Source organism: Hippoglossus hippoglossus, chromosome 15 (assembly GCF_009819705.1).
Source record: "Hippoglossus hippoglossus isolate fHipHip1 chromosome 15, fHipHip1.pri, whole genome shotgun sequence".
Taxonomy (NCBI): Eukaryota; Metazoa; Chordata; class Actinopteri; order Pleuronectiformes; family Pleuronectidae; genus Hippoglossus; species Hippoglossus hippoglossus.
This window is the reverse complement of record NC_047165.1, coordinates 7,855,108-7,876,972: the sequence shown is the minus strand read 5'-3', so window position 1 is coordinate 7,876,972 and position 21,865 is coordinate 7,855,108. Positions and strand designations below refer to the sequence as shown.

Here is a 21,865-nt window from a genome sequence, read left to right as displayed (position 1 = left end):
CATATACACACACACACACACACACATACAGCAGCACATACACTATAGCTCCAGAATCAGATGTAGAGCAAACTGAGGGTTGAGGATTTTGTCCTTCATCACTGTCATCGTAGGAATGGATCAGTTAATAGTATGAACAGGAGGAATGATTAGAGCGAGCAAAACTGTGCACTGCTGTGCTCACATGGTCACCGGACTATTATGGTCTGCATTGCTACCGCACTGGTCATTCAAAGTATTAACATTCAGTAATTACCGCTCCATATAGTTTTAGCTGGAGTCCATCTCTCACACGCTGGATTGCTTACCTAAGCAAAAGGGATTCACGAGAAAACAATGTGGAGTTTAATCCACCACAATTTAATCTCATTGATCTCACAGTTAAATGTTCACTCTCTTTACACCATATCAGAATTATATTACACCACTATATCTCTGTTATTTATTTTTGTCTCATGTCTAATCTTTAGTGGTGCTAAATTGTTAATCACTTAATTCCTGCTAAAGCAAATTAAATATTTCCTACTTGTTTCACAATAAAAGCTTAAGATATCACCGATTGGAGTTTAACCAGGAGTGAAATCTAAAGTATTACAACTTAAAGGTTACAAATATCCCATAATGCATCACTCTCCCATTTAAAAAGCTTTTCTGATCTGTGATTGTCTTTCTAATATTATTATTTAATATTGTTGCCATGTTATAGTCTAAGACAAACTCAGATCCGCTGCACTAAGTGAAATCAGGTCAGAGATCTACAGATCAAATTAGATTTCGTTGAATGTCAATCCAATCGTTCTATCCACTTAAACACACTACAAGTTAATCAGTCAGTCTTTAATCCGCACACTTGTATTTCACATGGCCGCAAACGTGCAGGATGCTCCAATGGGCGACATGCTCTACTGTATGCTGCTATTGTTCTAGATTAGCTTCAGTCTCTAAGGGGAAATGAGAGCGTGTAATAAGGATTGTTCTAATTATTGATCCACCACTTTGAGGGTCCTTACTGAGAGTACTGCTGGGGGATGGCGTGTGCTCGTGTGTGTGTGTGTGTGTGTGTGTGTGTGTGTGTGTGTGTGTGTGTGTGTGTGTGTGTGTTTGTGGTGATGGTATTTCTTATGGAGCCTTCGTAACTGGAAACCAGTGCAAGAGGGGATTTGTTTGTCCTACCACTGGGGAGAAAAATCCATGTTGTCTAGTCGTGGTTCCCGGTTGAGAAGATCTGACATCTGCAATCAGGTTATTTAAGTTGTGTTCAAGACTATATTATAACGTTGTCTGTCTTTTTATACGGGCGCTTGATGAAGTGTGTGTTTGCACCGAAGAGTCGGAGAGAGAAAAGCAGCGAGAGGGAGGGGCAGAGAACGAGAGAGGAAAGGATGAGGACTAATAGATGGAGAGAGAGAGAGAGAGAGCATGTGTGTGACAGAGAGGAGCAAGTGAGAGATAAGAAGAAATGTAGAGAATTAGAGAGTCAGTCAGAGAGAGAGAGAGAGAGCGAGAGAGAGAGAGAGAGCATGATCGTAAGCCTAAAGGTCATTTGAAGGTGAGTGGCGTCTTTCTCGCCGTTCCTCCAATCCATGTGCACCCTCCCTCCTCCTCCTCCTCCCGCTCGCTCTCTCTGAAGTAGTGCCCTACTGTATGTTGGACTACTTATGTTATTCCACATGACACATATATAAAGATTAAAGTTCTACATAATCTCAGGGCTCATTGCTGGATCCATTTAAATGAGTAAGAATGACACACAAACGGAGGTTCTCACTTCCTTACAACTCAGAGGGTTGTTAGCATGTATAAGAAGACATGGGAGATTTATATGAATCCATAAGGTTAAGGAGCGTTAAGTCCTTCAGTCGGACAGAAAATCGTAAAATATGGAGATTGATGAAAAAATCCTTTCAAATTTTTGTCTTTGCGTGTGATATCTATCAGTTTCTGTGTGAAAATCACATATTCCCACACAAAACATGTAAGAATGTGGAGTTTTACCTGTGTTAAATTCACATTTGTTATTTGGTCGGCTAAACTTGCACCTGTAGAGAATTATTGGGGGTTTAGTGACACCGTCAGTGGATCAAGAGCCGAAATTATTTGACAGATTAACTATAAAACTTGCGGTATGGCAGTTTTTTTTGCCTTTCCTGCTTTTCCTTGTTTTATGTGACACCAGTCTGAATATTTTTACGTGTCTTGTTTTATGTTTCCTTGGACAAAACAAACAGTGAACTGGCATCGTTTTGGGATTAGGATTTACTGTTATTTGACATTTTATGGACCCGTTGATTTATCATGGAAGCGATAAGCAGATTCATCAGTTATGGAAATAATTATTAGCTGCAACAAACGCACAGAAACAATGTAATGCAGCCTGTGGCCATGGGCTCAGAGAATATAATAAGCGTGTTAATATATACAACCTGGGCTTGTGGTGTATTTGTTCTGCTTTACAAATGAACGGTACATTAATGCGATAAAGTGTTTCATTAATTTTGTTTGCATCGGATGAATGAATCTACAATCCTGCTCAGTAACGGAGGTTTAAAAGTCCTCCCGGGCAGGATATGGCTTTTCTGCAGTTGGCCATATTATCTGAGAAGAAGAAGGAAGATGCAGCATTATACCTGAAGTTGGATGCAAACACATAAATCAACCACAAGAGCAGATAGTAAGATTCACTGGAGCAGGGACATCTCTAAAAACACCAGGTTAAACCGGAGTGCAGGGACCTCCCCCTCGGAACAAGTCTGCCACAGAGTTACCTCTCACCTCTCCATCAGTCATCCATTCATCTCATTTAAACGGGACAACCTCACCTCTGATGTTCAAGGGTGAGACCGAAAAAGGAGCGAGCGCAGTTCACCGTGAGATTATTCGCGCGTAGTTACAGATACAGTAATGCTGCTTAATGATGTGATTACAGGGCTGAATGGTATGTAAGGGGTGGGGGGGGGGGGCACAGAGACGGAATAGTGGGAAAGAAAGAGCAGGAGACGAAGCGGCGGACTTGATGAGGCATGGACGGAGAGGGAGAGAAAAGAAAGGTCAAGAGGCAGTGGGCAGGTGTGGAGGAGTTCCAGAGAGAAGAAGAGAAGAGGATCTGTTGGAGTGGAAAAAGGGAATAAGAGAAAAGAGAGATAAGAATAGAGAAGTGGACGAGAGGCGCAGCTGGTGTATGAAAGACGGCAGAGGAAGATGTCGGCGCTCCATTCAAACACGTTCACAGAGTTGGCCGGTGAACGATCAGTAATAATAATAATAATAATGTTAGTAATAATAACCTTGATTCATAGAGCACCTTTCATGGTGGCCAAGGAAAAGGACGTGTTGACTGAAGCAGCCATGTGTGTGCGTGTGTGTGTGTGTGTGTGTGTGTGTGTGTGTGTGTGTGTGTGTGTGTGTGTGTGTGTGTGTGTGTGTGTGTGTGTGTGTGTGTGTGTGTGTGTGTGTGTGCATTAATGCAAATGTGGCAGGTGCTAGTCATCCACTCACAGATAAAGCTTATCCTATTGAAATGATGCTACCCCCCCCCCCCCCCCCTTCCCTCACACATACATGCACGCACGCACGCACACACACACACACACACACCACTCTGTTGACCCATGGGACTGATGCTTGTATGGCTTGATAATTACTTTCTTTTTGCTCGCCTCAACCACCACGCCGGTTCCCTGTCCTCCACTTAACCACCTGCCACGCCACCATCATGTGCAGCGATAACTGAAATCAAGAGATCATCACTTTTGTCGTCTGGCTCCGTTTACGAGCTTCGAGGTCCCAGCTCAGCTCTGAAAGCAACGGAGACAACGGCAATGCAAATATATTTCAAACATGTCTCAGACTTTAAATTCACGATATCTGTGAAAGGTCACGTCACCCTCGTGTTCTCACATTTTCGCTGGGCAAGGGCGGGACGGTGTGGTCCTGGTCCCGTGGCACCCCCCCCCCGCCATGCAGGCTGGAGCTCAGAGGCTGAGGAAATGGGCTCTGTTAGGACAGATCGATGGTAATCACACCTCTTCATAGTTAGCTCTTTCTCATGGGGGGAGGGAGAGAAAAGGGCCGGAGAGAGGGAGAGTAAAACAGGGGGGAAGCAGCAGGAGGAGGTGGCAGCAGCACGGGGGGGGGGGGGGGGGGGGGGTCGGAGGGGTTGATATTCAGGGTCCCTTTGGGAGCAGAAAAAAGCCTGGATTCATGATTAGAGAACATGTGCACCCCACCCCCTCTGTCCTATCTACCAAACCCCAACTCCCAAACATAGATGCACCTTTTCTCTCTGCACATGCTGATTGTGCTGGGAAATAATTTTGTCTTCTGCATGTCCAGCCGTCCCCCATTCTCCAAATACAACTCGCTTGCTCTTTTTCTCCCTGTGAAGGATTAATCTGTTATGGTTCATTCTCTTTTATTTTCTTCTGAAATGTTTACTCTGAAGCACAATAAACCTCGTGCAATGTCCGGCTAATAGACTCAGCGACAACAGTGGCTCTTAAACCCGGTTTGTCACAAATGTACTTTTGCTTGGGGCCCTGGGGGAGCGACTCCATCGCACCTTAAAGGAGGTAATTTAGTGTGAAAAGGTTGCGGTCTGTGTAGCAGTGTGATCTTAGCATGGAAACTCTGTATTTTCAGCGTGTGCGTGGCCTTGTGTGTACCGCGCGGTACAGTCAGCGGTAAAAACACGAGGTGAAATGATGTGTTTTGTCATCTGCTGGCTTGTGAGATACAAGTTTAAAGCGGTCCTGTGCAGAACGCTGTAATTCAGCATAATGTCGGCTGATGGGGAAAGGTTGATTGTAGCTCCGAGCTGGGATTGGTATTCTTCTACTCAGCTGGTTATGTGTCAGATCACTGGATAAATAGACCTTTAGACAGTAGAGCCTCGCACACACGCACACGCACACACGCACACGCACACACACACACACACATGCACAGTGAGGTCTTTGGCTGCAGTTCTCGTGTGTTTTTCTAACAGTTGTGTGCACAGCCAGAACAGTAGCAAAGCGTTCTGTCTGCCTAATGTTTGATACTGAATTATTCACGAGCAGCTTTGCCCAACATGTTTGCACTCTGTTATCAGTGACCGCTCACAGCATATTGTGGGGACGCAAGTGTGTTTTATCATCCACGTGAAGACTCTCGTCACCAGAACGTGACTGAGGCAGCGGAGAATTAATATCGTGACGTAACATCACAACCTGGTTTACTATCTACTATCAGAGAGGATTCCTGAATTACAGTATCAAGTTGTACCATGTGTGAAAACCCAGGATGAGGCGCTGCAGGAGATCACGTCTGTGTTTGTGCTTCTGCTTCATTTCTGAGGATTTTCCCATGTTTCTTTTTGATTTTCCTTACTTCTTCTTACTGGTTCTTACTGGTTCCACTCTGTTCATGTATAATCAGGAAAATGTGAGATTACATTTATGGTTGGCTTGAATACGCCTACATGACCATTGGTGTCTGAGAATTATCAAAGAGATCGTTTTCTGTTGTATCTTTATATTGAATGTGACATTTATCTGGTCTCACAGATCCTAGATGTTTATTTTATGCCGACTTGAATCAGACTTTATATCCAGAAAAAGGGTTGGTGCCACGAGGGGAACTATCTGTACATGTTGTGATATGAGTTTACCCCCATAGGGCAGAACAGTAATTCAGGATTGATGCTGTGCTCTGGCTCTAGGTGCCCTTCAAGCCCACTGTTCCTGCCAGAAATCCATCACTAATACTGTACAGCAAGGGCACAAACACAGGAGGAGGAGGAGAGGTGGTGTGAAGAGTGAAAAGAGTAAAGCAGGACTAAGAATGCTCAATGAAGCCGAAACTAAATGAGTCGACACGGGAAATGATTAATCGTATAAACTGATTTTGGGGATTTTGAACAGATGGATGGATAAAACCTATTATCACGGCTGAAATGATTAGTCAGTTAATCGATTTGTTGATTGACAGAAAATGTATCAGCCTCACAGACTGGATCTAGGTTGAAACTGTCTTTGGGTGCAGCTTTGTCCAAATATATGCAGATTGGCACTTTGGATAATGAATGAATAGAAGGATGGACAATTGTGATAATCGTTCAATGTTAAGCAAAGTATTCATTGGTTCAAGCGTCACAATTGTAACAGACATACTTTTCTATTTTCTGACAATTTCTAAACCCAAATAATTGGTTGATTTTATCCCAAAAAATAATCCGTTGTTCATGAAAGTTGCAAAGGGGAATTTCTTCTGTTCTGAATTCAACGTTATTTATATCGGGGAAGATCTGTCACCAGTGAAATGCTGTTGTTTAACATCACACAGGAATGAAGACCGTTAATACTGATGATGAGGGTAAAACCTGATCTTTGCTTCATCATCTCTCAGCTCACTCAGTCAATACCAACACATGAGCCCGCTCTCCCAGACATAACTGAGTCACGGTGAAATCTCTTGTTTCCCAATGTGGTTGTTAATTCTTCTCCACCATCACTGAACCAATAGGTTGTAAATGATCTTGGGCATCATCTGGTTCTTCTTCCTCCTCTGGTGCTTCTCACCCTGTTTGGTTTCAGCCTCTTTAACAAACACCCGTCACGTTGGAAATAGAACAGCCCTGCAGCATCTTTCAGCCAGCTCCCTTGATGACGATGTGTGTTCCTGTGTTGACAATCTCACACTGGATATTTTCGGTTTTGCTCTCTGGTTGTTGTTTTGAAAGCAGCTCGACTCAGAGATGTCGTCGTATATCTATAGTACTAGTATGTTCCCACCCAGCCATTTCCTACCTGGAGGGAAGTGAGTAATAGTACAGACAGCAGATCGTCTGTGTGCTGTCGTTTTGTCTCGATTTTAGAACAAACAAGGATTGGACTCCTTTCTGTGTTCGTCTAAAATCCTCCTGTTAGTGAATTCAAGTTTTGAGGTTTACCACAACTTTATTGACACCTCCTGTGAAGTGTCATGTTGGTATTGCAGTTGTGTTGAAGCAGGTGTTTGCTGAAATTTTTGCATAAGATTTACCAATGAGCGACAAAAACTTCTCTCCTCTATTTTAAAATGTTGAAAATCGAGATTTGGTTTCATATATTTTAGTTACTGCAGTTTTTTTCTCACAGCTATGGCTGACATGGGTCAAGAAAGAAAAAACTTTAACTTTTGGCATGGATCCGAACTATATGCTACAGTAAGTAGTTATACACTACAGTTTAAAAAAGTAGACACCACATTGTCCTTACTGTCTAATTGCACACTTTGCAATCTGTCAGCTTGAAGGTTTGATCTGATGCAACGAGACGCAGCAACATGAGTCAGATTGTTGCTAGTGTTGCTGCTGACTAGGTTGCTGTCACCGTGTGTGTGAGTGTGTGTGTGTGTGTGTGTGTGTGTGTGTGTGTGTGTGTGTGTGTGTGTGTGTGTGTGTGTGTGTGTGTGTGTATGTGTGTATGTGTGTGTGTGTGTGTGTGTGTGTGTGTGTGTTGCTGAATGGGGATGCTGTCAGCTGTGTGTCAGCCATCTTGACACCCACATTGCGCTTTTAACTTTTCCGGGACCTTTCCTACCCTGACAGCCAAATGGCCAGTCGGGCCGTTACATACATGCAAGTTGCTGAAGCGTCCAATTAGAAGAAGTGTTGGAACTAAGCAGAAATGACACAGAGGAGACAGCAACAGAAAAAAAAAGCTGCAGTGCTTGTTCATCGTTTCACAGGGTCAGCGTGACTTTTGTACTTTTGACCTTTTAAATTAGATGGAGCGTATTGACTTCAAATTGATTTTTAAGGTCTTTAAAGGTTCAGTGTGTAGAAGTTAGTGACACCTAGTGGTGAAGTTGCATGTTACAGGTGAATACCCCTCACCTCACCCTCCCCTTCCAAATAAAATGAAAGAGAGTGAATTGAATAAAATGTCTCTCGTACCACATTGTGATGTGTTGGCAGGATTGCAATTGGACAGATTAATACAGTGTCAACATTATACACATTCTTTGTGTATATGCAGTGTGTGTGTGTGTGTTTGAGTCTTTGAACCTGTGCCTTTCTCCATGTGTGTTTGTGTGAGTGTAGATTACACCCACCACATGTTAATGTTGTATGTAAGAGGCACTTCAAGGTGAGCGGAGTGTGGGGGTGGAGGCTCTTAGACGTGACTTGATCATTTGAGTTGTTGCTGACACCGTCATGGCCTCAAAGTGTCCTCATGGAAACACATATCACTTAATCAGGTGAAGAGAACCCTTTAGGTTCTGTCCCTGATATAACATGTTTGTGTCCCCCTTGCTGTGGCAACATAGCCACACATGTCAACGCAATTTTACCACAAGGTTAAACCAACATGGAGGATATATGTCGCAGATATGTCCCCTGAAATAAACAGAAAACCATCCACGTTTTTCGGAAATCTCTGATGGTCAGGGGTGAGTACAAAGGAGAACAAAACAGAAACACTCTGTACAAAGGGAGAGATGAGACAACGGCTGAAAAATATTAGGTCAAATTATAAGTGTGGCAGATGAGAAACCACCTCAGTGAAGAAAGCAGCTCAGCATCATTGTTCTGTGTGTGTGTGTGTGTGTGTGTGTGTGTGTGTGTGTGTGTGTGTGTGTGTGTGTGTGTGTGTGTGTGTGTGTGTGTGTGTGTGTGTGTGTGTGTGTGTGTGTGTGTGTGTGTGCGCTAGCCAAGCTAACCGACTGTACCCATCATCAGTCAAGGTTGTGTCTTATTATAGGTCATTAGTTTCTCTGCTCAGCTGCGACCTTGAAGCGCGCTGCATGCACATGCACCATATCAGGCAAAATGAGTGTGTGTGTGTGTGTGTGTGTGTGTGTGTGTGTGTGTGTGTGTGTGTGTGTGTGTGTGTGTGTGTGTGTGTGTGTGCGTGCGTGCGTGCGTGCGTGCGTGCACCCATCCTGCTCTGTGTATTGCTCTGCACAAAATACGTGTTGAAGACTGCCTACTGTATGTAAACGTGTTGTGAGGGCGTACACGGCTGCACCGTAGATGAGCGGTCAGCTGTGTGTGATGGATGGATGGACGGGGGGGTCACAGAGGGTCAGCCAACATGCCCTCATGCAGAGGGGGTGGGGATGGCTCGTGAGGATGTCACTAACACTGGTCTAAAGTAAAAGTGCTGCCACCCACAATAAAAATAAATATATGTCTGCCGTTCGGGACAAGAGGCTGAGTCCTCACTGCCAGCAGTCATTTGCTGCTTGTTGCCTTTTACCTGCTGTGACAGTTACACTGTGATGTGCAGACCACATCAAGTTCTCACCCAAATATTTGACTTATTGAGAATGTGATGCATCAGAAAAGTGGTTAAACACTGACTCGCTGCTTTTTATTCCTTTTTATTCTCTAGTTTTTGCACATTTTGAACAAACAAGAGTGGATGTGTTGCTGGGTGACAGTTACAAATGATGGCAGCTGGATTTTTCTTGCTGTTCTGGTTACTTTTCCCTTTCAACCTCGTATTGCATGTCTGAAATAAAGTTACAATAAGTAAGAGTCCACACCTGAGACTTGTTACAGTTGTATTGTAAAGTGTTTTGCCGAATATCCCTCATGAAGGATCTACCTGAGCCTGTGTGCCTCCTGAGGATCGGTCTAAATCCTGGGTTACTGTATTACTGAACACCAGTGGAGCAGATTCATGTTGCAGTGTCCCGCTGAAAGAAAATCAGCCCAGAGAGGAGGAGGAGAAGGAGGAGAGAGACATTCTGGATCATCCTGTACCCCTCCCTCTATCGATTTCCGTGTCCCATGTCTCAACACAGCACATTTGACAGAGAGACGCTGCTCATAAGCCCGGCCAGCGACACAAGGAGAGATGACATCAGAGAAAGCTTTTTTTAATTCTCTTGTCTCCCTTTTAGAAAGTCACATGATGCGACTCCCAGGGTCCACCTGACGTGCAGTGACGAGGATTGTTGCACTGACATCTGCTGGTGTTTTTATTCAAAACAGTCTGTCTACAGACGGAATGAATGATCATTCCCCTGCCGCCCCCTTAAAAATAATGAAATCCTCCTTCAGGCCACGCTTGACCCCTTAAACTCCCATGACCTCCGGGTCTGAGGTTGTGCTTTGGTCAGGGCATCATAATTGCTGTTAAGGGACTAACGTGGCAGAGTATTTGCTGTCATGCCTCCAGCTGGAAAGAAATATATACATTTCAGAATGCGTGTTGCTGTGTTGCAGTTGTAGTATAGTGCTTTGTCTTTTGGGATAACGACCATTTCATAGCAACAAAACACGGGTGAATTTCTTTACTCTCAACACTGCCGCTGTCTGTCTTGTTGCCACGCTGCTGCTATTATGGATTTGGGCCTCCCCATTCAACAGCCTATTACTTTGTGTTGCCTGAGGGGCAGCTGGCTGCTTCAGCACCTAATAGCCTTCTGTTGGCCAAGCAGGAACGCCAGGATCTGAGAGACCATTACTCCGGCGTATAGGAGGCTGCAACGTGTAATAACCCCTGTGTTTGTGGAGGAGCAGAGATTTAAGAAGTATACATGAAAGATCAGCGGTTTTATCGGTCAGGATGTTGGACATTGGATAAATTCAAGCACCTTTTCACTCTCACGCTTCCTCACAATGCTTCACTCCTTCCTCCTCTTTCCTCTTCATCCTATTCTGTCTGGATGGAGCCTTTGATCCACTTGGCCTCATGTCAAAGGTAGAAGATTAGAATATCGTCCCTCAATTTTAACACGTTTACTGAGACGTCTGTGTGTGTTCAGTTTAGGTTTTTACATGTGCATGATCGTGACTGTCTGCGTGTGTGTGTGTGTGTGTGTGTGTGTGTGTGTGTGTGTGTGTGTGTGTGTGTGTGTGTGCCATGTGGATACTGAGGGGGGGTGGGGTTCAGGGGGGACAGATGGTTCGTGGCCTGCTCTCGTCTGGTGCTCTCCGCCTGCCAAAGATCAGGCTCAAACCATTACACCACTCAGCACTACTCCGTTCAGGCCTGCTCGACGACAGGCCAACACAACAGCCCTCTTTCTGTTTTATAGAGAACTTTATGAGCGATTATAATGTTGGAGTCGAAGCTACAGAAATTACATCTACAGCAGATTTAGTTTGGGCTCACTGACGGACTGTATTTTACAATAAATACCAGGTTTTATTCTTTGGCTCTTTTGCGAGACAGTATACTACAGAACATAGTATATCTAGAGTTTGAAATCCAGAGAAGTAAAATACACACAACAATTATACAGATATTTCATGTTGTTCCACTCAAGTCTTCCCATACAAATGAATGCCAGGTCACAACCTAGATACAGTCTGTGTGTTTGCAGGATGTGAGAGCATCAACCTAAATGTATGGGACTCTCTGCTGTGGTGGTTTAGTGAGAAGTGATAATGTGGACAAAAAGCTTTCAGACTTGGCCTCTTCCTTCTCCACAAAGTCTGGAGAGGAGCCTCGCCGTCTGCTGCAGGGGTCTCAGCAGAGAGATATTTATCACTGCCAGACACACCCACACCCCCACACACACTGTATATACAGTACAGTGTGTCTGTGGCAGATCCATACACAAAAAACACACAATATCTTAAATTAACTGACTTAATAAGTGACTCCAATTATCTAGCCTAGCTGGCATTCCCAGATATATTGATGCTTCTTTTACTCCTGCATGTCTTTTCTGTGTTTTTAACCTGTATGTTTGAACGTTTTTGTGTTTGTGTGTGTGTGTGTGTTATCTTCCCCTGCATGTATTTATATTTAAAGCTTTTTATTTCATTGCTGCCCACCTTGACCAGGACTCCCTGGCAGAGGAGATACTGTATCTCAATGTGACCTTCCTGGTTAAATAAAGGATGAATGGAAAAATAAACTTATAGCAGAAGATAAAAAAGAGGAATTGAGTTCACTTAGAATTGACTTTAACTTGACTTTAACTATGCCCTGTGGAGCCAGATGCACATTTATTACAAGGTTTACTCTCCCTTACTGTAGTGCAGCTGTGGCACTAAACCAGTGCAACAGATAGGATGTGTAGAAGGCGGTAAACTTGTTGATCTCTGTTGCTTTCAAGGACACTAGGGCAGTTTAGAAACGTACATGGCACATCATAGACTGTACCTGTCTGTGACACATGTGCAGACCCACACGAGGAGGGTTAGGGTTGGGGGTCTGACATGAAGACGCAGAAAAGGCTATGATTGGGGAACATGGTGGATGGTGGAAAGATGGAGGAGGGAGATAGAGACAGAGAAGTTGTGAAAGAAGTGGATTCTTGCTTTTTCACATAAGTCCCTCCAGTTCTTTTCCACCATGAATAGAGGGACACTGTAGTAATGGGCGTCTGCAGTTGATAAAATGGTTTATATGTTTTGAAAAAGAAAGAGAGTATCTTCCCTAGTGGCAATTTAACACATATTCACTAGATGTTTGAGTTTTTTGTGTTTAATGGGAAGACGATGAAGTAAAGTGGCTGAGATTTGTGATTAGGAGATTTAGTCTTATTATTCTAGTAAGCTTTAATCTTTTCTCTAAAGTCCTTTCAACATATTGACCTCTTTCTTTGTCACGTGTTGCCCTCACTGAAATTTGAAAATGTGTGTATCACATGTACCCCTCTCTCCTCTACATCTAATTCCACCTCCTGCAGCTCATGCATGTGACCTGCTGTTCACACAAGATTGCCTCTTATTATTGGTAGAAGTCATTTCAGTGCATCCACATGGTTCGTCATTTGCATTTTTATGTTCCAGTGATGTATCAAAAACTCACTCATAAGAAATCATGTATCAGTGGAGAACTGGCGTTTTGACCCACAAGGTGTTTGAAGATGGTTTATGGACTTAAGTCTCTTTAGTCATTAACCTGAGATGGCGTCACTTCTGTTCTACAGTGTGATGCACATCTAACAGCATGAATACAGCCCATATTTCAGTGGAGACAATTGTCATCTGAACAGGAGCAGCAGTTTTTCTGGGTGTGTTTTGATCTCATGACTAAAGCGGCATTTCCACTTAAGTAAATACTCCAGATGTGGACACATGTGAGACCTGTGATGTTTTCATGATGATGATAGTACTTGTCATGCAGGAGACTGTCCACCAGAGTCCAGTGTTTGACTGCTGAACAGAATCTGCTGCAGGTCCGACTGAGGCTATAGAGGAGAAAAGCAGAAGAGGAGGAGGAAGAGGAGATGTTTGACTTGTCTCTGACTTTGTGCTCGATTTAACTGAACTTTGACATGTTGTGTAGTTTTGTTCTCTTGTCGCTGTTTGGCTGAGAGCTCTGTTCTTCTGCTCTATAACTTTGTGTCCTCCTCTTTTTCTGTTCTGTTTCTATCTTACATTCTCTTTTCTCTCTCTTATTATTGGTTATTTTGTTGATTATTTTGTTGATTAACCTTGTAATTGTTTGGTCAATAAACTAGCATACAGCCAAAGTGACCATATAGTGAATAAAGCCTTTAAGGTGACGTCTTCTTATGTTAAAACAACAGCCCAAAGATTTCCAGTTACTATCTAAGTAAGGCAGCAAAGTCGGCCTTTTCAGAACAAGAGCACATTTTTAAAGATCCTTGAAAATGATGATTCACTAAATATTAAACTGGATAATTTTTTGTTAGTCGACTAATCTACTAATCATGTCAGGTCTTCTCTCACTCTCCTCTATCTCTCATTAGTCTCTCCAGTCCTTCTGACCTTTTCTCTTCTCAAACCTACTCCCCCCCACTTCTTTTCCCCAGTCTGTATTTCTTTGTCCTCTTCTTTGCTCTTCTGGAGTCTTTATGGTGACTTTTTGGCGGGACAGCTATTGATCCAGCATCGTGCACTAGTGTGTAGGTTTCACCCGAACAGCTGACAAGTCAGTTGGATGAAATCCAATGCGACATTCAGGTTCTCCCCAAGTCAGGGTCAGCATTATTTCCCCTGGTCCCAGACACAGGAGAGACAGTAGGAGGCTTCATGTGTAGTAGAACTACATATGATAATAAGTTTGGAAGTAATTAATGTTTTTTTAGTACCAGAAAAAACAGGAATGTAGTATTTAAAATGATGTGGATTTAATAGATATTTAATTTATTTACATAGTAAGATTTTTCTGATAAAGTAATAGCTCAGTAATGAATCTGATATTGTGGTGGTGCATGATGACGTCTGAGGTTTACATATCCACTCACTGCTCCAGTTGAGTGGTTCACCTATTTTCCTTTTCCAAGTTCCCTCCCTCCTCTCCTCTCCTCTCCTCCTCTTTCTGTGCTTTCTACCCTTCCTCTCCCTGCCTCCTTCGCTTCCTCTCCTTATCCCCTCCCTCCCTGACGGTTTCATGTCCCAGGTGACAGAGAGGAGCTGTGCCCTTGAGCGGGCTCTGTGCAGCGGGGGCAGTAAATTTCCGTCTGGTGTGTGTTATGTGCTGTATCTTCTCCGCAAATACAGAGGATACTCTCCAGAATGAGAATGGTGGGATGTTTTACAGCTTCCCTCAGATGGCTGAGCTCACACATTATGGTTGTGAAAACCAGTCACAATTATTGCTTTTGCCCCACAGCCCTTTCTTTCCCATTTGAATACATAAGCATATATGTGTTTTCAGGCTTGAATTTAACATGCATAACACAGTTCTGATTCAAAGTAGTACTTCCAAGAAATTATATATTTCTTTTGCTTAATAATCCAAGCTATAATTTGACATTACATTCTACAGTACATCAATCATACAAAGGCACATTACTGAGAAATAATAAAAACGAGTTACAGATTTTATTTGAGTGTTTAACCTGAATAAAGTGAACAGTAAATAATTTATTTGGTCACAATGTTTCCTGAAGCACAGATTACAGTCACACTCAATATCACATCTGGTGATTTTATCTATAAATGGTTTCTCAAAAGACCAGTGAGAAACAATAAGTAGTATATTTTTCAAATAAATAAAGTATTATAATCTACCTATAGTAACATTTGAAGCTTAAGATCTTAATTGTACAAATCAATAAAGAGAAAATATAATGTTAAATGACAATATAAGAAAGATATAAATTATATTAATTGTAAATAAAATAGAAAATGTTTCTCAGATGTAATATAATTTGATTGTTGACAATAGAGATCATTTTTCATAAGTACGCTTGACTCCCATCCTCCTCTGTTGTGACTTCCCCCCCGTAGCCATGGCAACCCGGCAGAATCCAAGCTGCTCGCTGCAGCGTTAGCGTGAAGGAGCCTGTGATCCACCGATCACATGTTCAAGTCACCTCTTCTGGTCCAGAGCATCTGTCACTCCCTCTGTCAGCTCTCACGTTCTCTGTCGCGGCCTCCTTTCGAATTTCTCTGACTCGCTCTCCAGTTCTCTTTGTCTCTCGTCCGAAAGCTGATAGCGCTGGAAAATACCCATGATGCAAGTGGTGCCATTCCTCTGGAATAGTGACAGAATGTGAAAGCGGCGGCTGAGGGATGGACGAGCTGCATGATATTACAGGCAGTGCTGCCAGGACAGCATTATTCCTGCTATAAATAACATGCTCGGGTGTGACACTGATGAACTGTGCTTATCATTCATAATCAAAATGCTGCTGGCAGATGGAAAGTGTGTCCAGGGGATTTTCCAGATGCTGTAGAAGTTAACGGCCACAGCATTTGTTTACTCAGCTGTGGAGAGCGACTTTTCCATCAACAACAAAAATGTGTTTTTAGCCAAGTTTCCCTGCAGGAATAATGCTTCTGCTCAACGATGCTGCACTGCTAGTAGCGGCTGAGGCGGACATGATGTTTGGTTTATTTGCTGAATGATTGGTAATCAGTAGTTCTATCAGGCGAGACTTAAAGAGAAACAAATGAGACTGACAATGAAATGTCATCAATTGTGAACAAGAGGAACAGACTTTGGCTGAAGTTACGCCTTGGAAACAGTCGTATGAATTAGGAGCTTTGGATAGAAGTTGACTTCCCCTGAAGACCAGACACTGGTGATGAGGAATGGAACATGAAGTTGGGACGTGAAGGGGCAGCTGTGGCAAAGGGGAGGTAGAGCGGAGGTAGAGCGGGATGTTCACTAACCAGACAGTTGTCTGCTCAATCTCAGCCTCCCCCATTCATTCATTCATTCAAGTGTGAATGGAAGTTTTCTTTGGCAAGACACCCCAAATCGGTGTGCCAGCAGTGTGATAGATTCACTGTTGTCCAAAATGATTAAAAACACATCAGTGAGCCTCATTAAAAATCCATGGCTAAAAGTGATCCCATCAAATGCATTATTTACTTCAGTTTGAGTATTTGCTATTTCCCAGTTGTTTTGGGAAATGTATCAATTCAATAAATTCAAATGTATTTTTTATTTGCATGTGGACTTGGGGCAGAGGGCCACAGACATGATAAGGATGTGAGAGAATCTTGGAACACCTTTTGGTTTGAGTTTGTTGGCAGTACGAACAAATATATGAAAAAAGTACATGAAGCTATAGAGTAAAAATATAAATTTCTAGCATTCATAAATGTGATGGTTAACGAGTAGTTTTTTCAAAATTGTGTTTGTATGAAATCATATGGCCTCTTAAACATGAACATAAAAGCCGTGGGAGATCTTTACAGTTGTGAGTGGTCCTCCGAGATAAGATAATCACATCACATGCTTCACAGGTGTAATTACCCAAGATCCAACATTTAGGCCTGTGGCACGTTAAAGTGTGGGCTGTGGAAACGGCCATGTTACATGGACACACTGGTTAATGCTGCATGCTACACTTGATGGGGACGTTTCCGTTTCTTCTGCTGCATCAGATCCAGGCTCTTTGTGCACATTTTCCAGGGGAGCAGGGAGTTTAACTCGCTGCTGGTCTCCTGCACTGTGAGCAGGATTTGTGAGGGGGGGGGGGGGGGGATATCAGTGGGGGTGAGCTTCTCATCCCCAGTTCCTGCTCAGCTGACTGCTGAGGGGTGAGAGGTGGGAGTACAGAGGGTGTCCCTAATACCAAGGGAAAAGCCCCCTAATCCGCTGTCACAGTGTCCCCATTGATTGTGGGGCGGCCCCCCCACTGGTCCACTTTCCCCATAAATAGCGTCTGGTGTTATTGTTGTTGCTCTCTGCTGTTATTTGGACTTGAAAACTTCCCTGAGCAGACACACGTAGAATCAGCACTGTTAGAGCAATAAGCCTGGAAACACACATTCACGCTGGTCTTTGTCGGTGTGGAGGAGAAAAAGCTGATCAGCAGGATGATAATACAGAGCCATGTGTTGGCAGAGGATGGCAGGGGGAGTGAACCAGTGAGTGGGAGGAGGGAAAGAGGGAGAGTGGGTGGGATAACACGAGAGGGGAGGGGGGGGGGGGGGGGGGGGGGGGGGGGGGGGGGGTTGACATATCCCACTCGAGTCACCTCAGTTAAAGTATTTGTTTCAGCTGCTATTTTCAGCTCGGCCCCTCTTGCCTCCCCAACCTTGGGTATCAAGATCTCAGTGTCAGCGCCCCCCCACCACCACCACCACCCCTCAGAGTAAATGAAGGTGAGGAAGAAAAGGAAGGAGGCAGAGAGGGAGGAGGGAGACGCCTCGGCTATTATGGTAAGTCAAGTGCTCCTCCTGCATCCCCCCCCCCCCCCTCCCATCCGTTTCGAAGATGCTTTCTGGGGCAGGGGCCAGCTCCTGTGAGGCGGCGGGGATTTACCCATGTTGACACATTAAAAAAAAAAGAGAGGGAGATGGGGGGATGAGAGAGAAGCAGCAGAAGGGATTTGCAGTGTGTCCCTAAAAGATGCTTTGTTTACTCGCCGCTGCAGAGTTGGATAGACCCGCTCTCCTCTTTCCTCCCCACTCCTCCATCCCTCTTTCTTTCCGGTGCACGACATTAACCAGACAGAGGAAGGAGCTGTTGTATCCTCCAGTGCTGTAGCATCTCGTTTCCCTTTTTTTTTTCTACTCTTGTTACCTGAGCTGACGGCACCTTGCTGGTCCCTCAGAGTGGGCTTGGTGCCCAAGAGGTTAAGATAAAGACGGAGCTGACAGAACAGATGAGGGGTTAACCGTCTGAGCTCGGGTTTCACTCCTCTTCACACAGAGGAGGGAAAGACAGAGAGAGAGAGGTGGACATGGCTGTGGAGGACGGTGCTGTCTTCCTGACACAAGTGAGTAGTGCTAAGACTTGGATTTATTCTCATTTGCTTTATTCTGAAGACTGAGATTTGTGCTGTGTGCTGATGTCTGAGGTTGATGTTGTGGATTCAGTGATGCAACAACTACAGTCCTGTGTATCATGAATTATGACTGAACTGGGGTTTGGCTCTGTACGAACTCAGAATCAGAATGGTGCCTGAAAGGGGGACATGTTTGAAACTGCATGGCAACAACACACAGGATGTTGTTCCAGTGCACATTTAAGTATTATTCTCAAATGCCCACTGACTTCATTCATGTTGTTTATATGCTTTCGACATTTAAGGAAATTAGCTTATTTGCTTCTCCAGACACTGATAAAACAAACAAGATATAACATGCATGTTGATCACTGAGCTTTAGAGGTAGGCTGCCATCTTCCAGTCCTGATGCAAAGCTAACCATCTTCTGTAATTTTTTGATTTCCATACTGACTTGAGAGTAAACGCATAAACAAAACTTTTTGTTGCATTTTTAAAGAAATGTAGCATTTTCAAAGCAGTTGTTCTTCTAGCTCAATGCAGCTGAACAGCTTGATTTGTTGTGTTATTGTTGAAGTGAATGCTTGTCAGCACATGTCTGTATCTTGTTTTTATGGGATTAATAAAGTTGTATCTTAAGTAGTAGGATCTACATATAATGTTGGTTCTATTAGAGGAAGTGAAAGAGAGGAACTGAATCACACTTGAAACAGAGCGTTTGTAGAATTTGACAAAGCATTTTGTTTCTTTCTCAGTTAAAATCTCTTTCATTGGAGAAAGGTTCATTGTTGCCTTTTTAGATGTGAAATGGGTCTATAGTATTTACTCATTCATTCATTCTTTTATTTACTTACTTATTAATTGAATGTCATTCCTGCTAGTGGCCATCAGGAGGCAGGACGCTGCTATAACAGCATCAAACCACTTCACTCCTTTGTCATACTACAAGAAAGATGTGGTGCTTTCCACGATGCTTTTCCTAGAGCTGTGTTTGTTTTGGAGCCATGTTGATGCTTGAGATAACACGATGCATGCACACAAGAAAATCTGAACTCTCTGGTTATAGATTATTATTCATTGTGTTATCAATATCATGCTTTCCATCCTTACCTCTATCAGCCTTGATAATGATTTTCTGGCATGAGCATGTTGACAGGGAAATGGGAGCATTAATTCATCAATGGCTTTGCTATATTTAGCCTTGAAAGAACCAGAGGAATCAGGATACTATGAAGGACTATTTAGGGCAGTCGGGGGGATTGGGGGAGTGCGGCGGTTTAAAGATGGGAGTAATGGAAGTGGTGGTGGGTGGGCTGAGGTCCTCTGGCACCGCTGGGTGTTGTGGCCGACCACTGGAAGCCCCTGTCTTTGTGCTCATAGAGCTGGGGAGCACGGAGTGTTTTGTGCTGTCAGGAGAGCAGGGGATAAAGTGAAACAATGCAGCCGCTGCTGGTCCGGCTCTCCTCCCCTAAGCTCGCTCAGTTCACCCAGAGCCGATAACATCAACACGCCCTGTGTCTCTGTGTTTGTGTTTACATCCTCTCACCTCATCCTCTCATGTGAACACTGCAAAAAGTGTTTGCAGACATGTAGGTGTTGTCCCTCCTGTACTTGTCTTTAGAGCTAAATGAGTCCTTGTTTTGCCACATGCTCGGTGCAGAGTGCCAGACTGACATATCGGAGTCTGGCATCGTATCAGTCTTTATTCAGCTAAATATCCTCTATCCGTGTAGATTATCACTGCGTTGATGTCATGAGGAGAAGTGCCAAGTACAGATTCAGCAGAATGAACAACACGTGCTCTGCTGCTCCAAAATGTCTCTAAACCCAGAGTGGAGGGAAAGAGGTGAACTGTTTGAGATCATGAGAGACACTCCGTCCCATTTCAGTGCTACTTGTTTTCACCTCAGCCGCCAGGTGGCTGTTTGAATGTGTAATTAAACTCCAGAAACAGAGAGCAAATTCATTTATATTTCTATTCATATATTTCATCACAAATACATTTCCAGGAGCTATTTAAACACCACTGAGCTTTAATGTTGCTCATCTTCAACGACTTTGACAGTAAAGCTGCTTTCAGACAAGCACTGAAGTCCAGACATGTTCCTGATCTTTTCCAGAGGGGCTGTATGTGAGAATACAAATGTTAGTTGCTCACAGAACTTTTTCCCACCTGCCCCCTAGTGAAACGTCTGGAAAACGTCCATGTGAGTCCATGTGAGAACAGAGCAGGGAAATAGACTGACAAATCCTGCAATACAAATATATCAGGATGAAAAGGAGGAGCCATACAAACTGGCCTGGAGGAAAAGACAAGGAGATTCAAGAGCTTTTGAAAATAACACTGGTGTTTATGTGCTGTAAACAAAAACCTCTGATTCCCACAGCAGAATGTATCCATCATGTTCAGCTCCACAGCGTCAGCCCTCACCTGAAGGATCATCTCCTGGTGTTGTGAACACATCTGACCCGGACAATCTCCTGCTGTTTTCTTCATATGTGAAAGTCAAGAGTTCATGTCTGAAAAGAGCTGAAGAGATTTTATCAAACCTACATACTTCAGCCGTTAAACTTTAACGTTTTTCTCTCCCTATACTTTAAAGAGCGTCTGAAAACAGCAGTCATTAACCAAAGGGCATTTTTAATTAGATATGAGACGGTTAATTGTCATTTTTACAGCAACTTGCCCTCAAAATTAACGCCATTTCTGACTTTGTAAGACTGTAATTGGGAATGATGGTTAAACTCACCGCTTTACCAGTTATTACCCGTGCGTCGGATTTCTCTCCCTCTTTCTCTTTCACCCTCTCCCTTCTATCCACCATTAGATTAATGCTTTCCTTCAGGCTTACCTAGTCTGTAATGGCCCCATTTTCTCTGAACCTCTGATCTGCGGCGGCTTAATGATATTTCTCTTGCTAATCTCTTTCCTCATCCTCGGTAATGCTTCGTTCACAAAGACTTGAAGATCCGTCGTGCTGGACGTAGATCGGATACGCGCGGCGGGTCGGACATGTTGGTCACTGGTTTCCACTGCAGGCATTAAAGGATAAAGTGACGAGAGCAATGAATGGTGACTTATGGATGAAGACTACTTAATCTGTTGGCACTTAAGCTTAAGCAGATGCTGAAGGAGAAGCAAAGAACACTGAGTGATATTTAAATGCAAAATTGAACCCTTCAAAAAATCATGTACACTTTAACGTTATATTCAAAATTGTTCCCTAAATTATGTGATTTCTGTAAGTGTGTCAATATCTTCTTGTTGTGTTATAAAACCACATCTGCCAGGACAAAGCAACAAGATTACAGTATTAGATATCGTGACTTATATAATATTTAAAGCTGTGAATCACTGAGTAGTTGTGATGCACGCTGCCCGTCCTCAGCAGTGCAGCCCTGTGTATTCTAATGTCAGAGGTTTTAGAGCCGTCAAGCATTTGGTGACACTTGAACAAAGCCTGAGAGTCGTGGGTCACACTGCTGTACAATGCATGGCTCTCACTGAGGACACATATTACGTAAGAGATGGGACAACTGTTGGGATGGAGGCTCACACACACACACACACGCACACACACACACACACACACACACACACACACACACACACACACACACACACACACACACACACCCACACACACACACACACGCTGCACAGAAATTATATTATGTTGATATTATGAATTGAATAATTGCTGATGAAGTTAGTTGGATTTTGGGCATTAGCTAACTTTTTTTTAAATGTTGTTGATCTACCAGGGAAGTAAAATAC

The 21,865-nt window shown here is 43.5% G+C and overlaps 1 protein-coding gene across 29 annotated transcripts in view; it reads left to right on the top strand.

The window, feature by feature from the left end:
• The window catches only part of ank3a (ankyrin 3a), a 118,126-nt gene that overhangs the window by 35,495 nt on the left and 60,766 nt on the right, over window positions 1-21,865 (top strand). For 2 of the 29 annotated variants that reach the window (XM_034609272.1, XM_034609267.1), the window contains exon 1: window positions 17,902-18,078. The exons of the other annotated variants lie outside the window; for them this stretch is intronic. In XM_034609272.1, coding sequence (XP_034465163.1) covers window positions 18,043-18,078 — 36 coding nt within the window. In that variant the 5' untranslated portion in view covers window positions 17,902-18,042. Of the gene's footprint in view, window positions 1-17,901; window positions 18,079-21,865 lie in introns of those variants that run through there. 29 annotated transcript variants of the gene reach the window in all.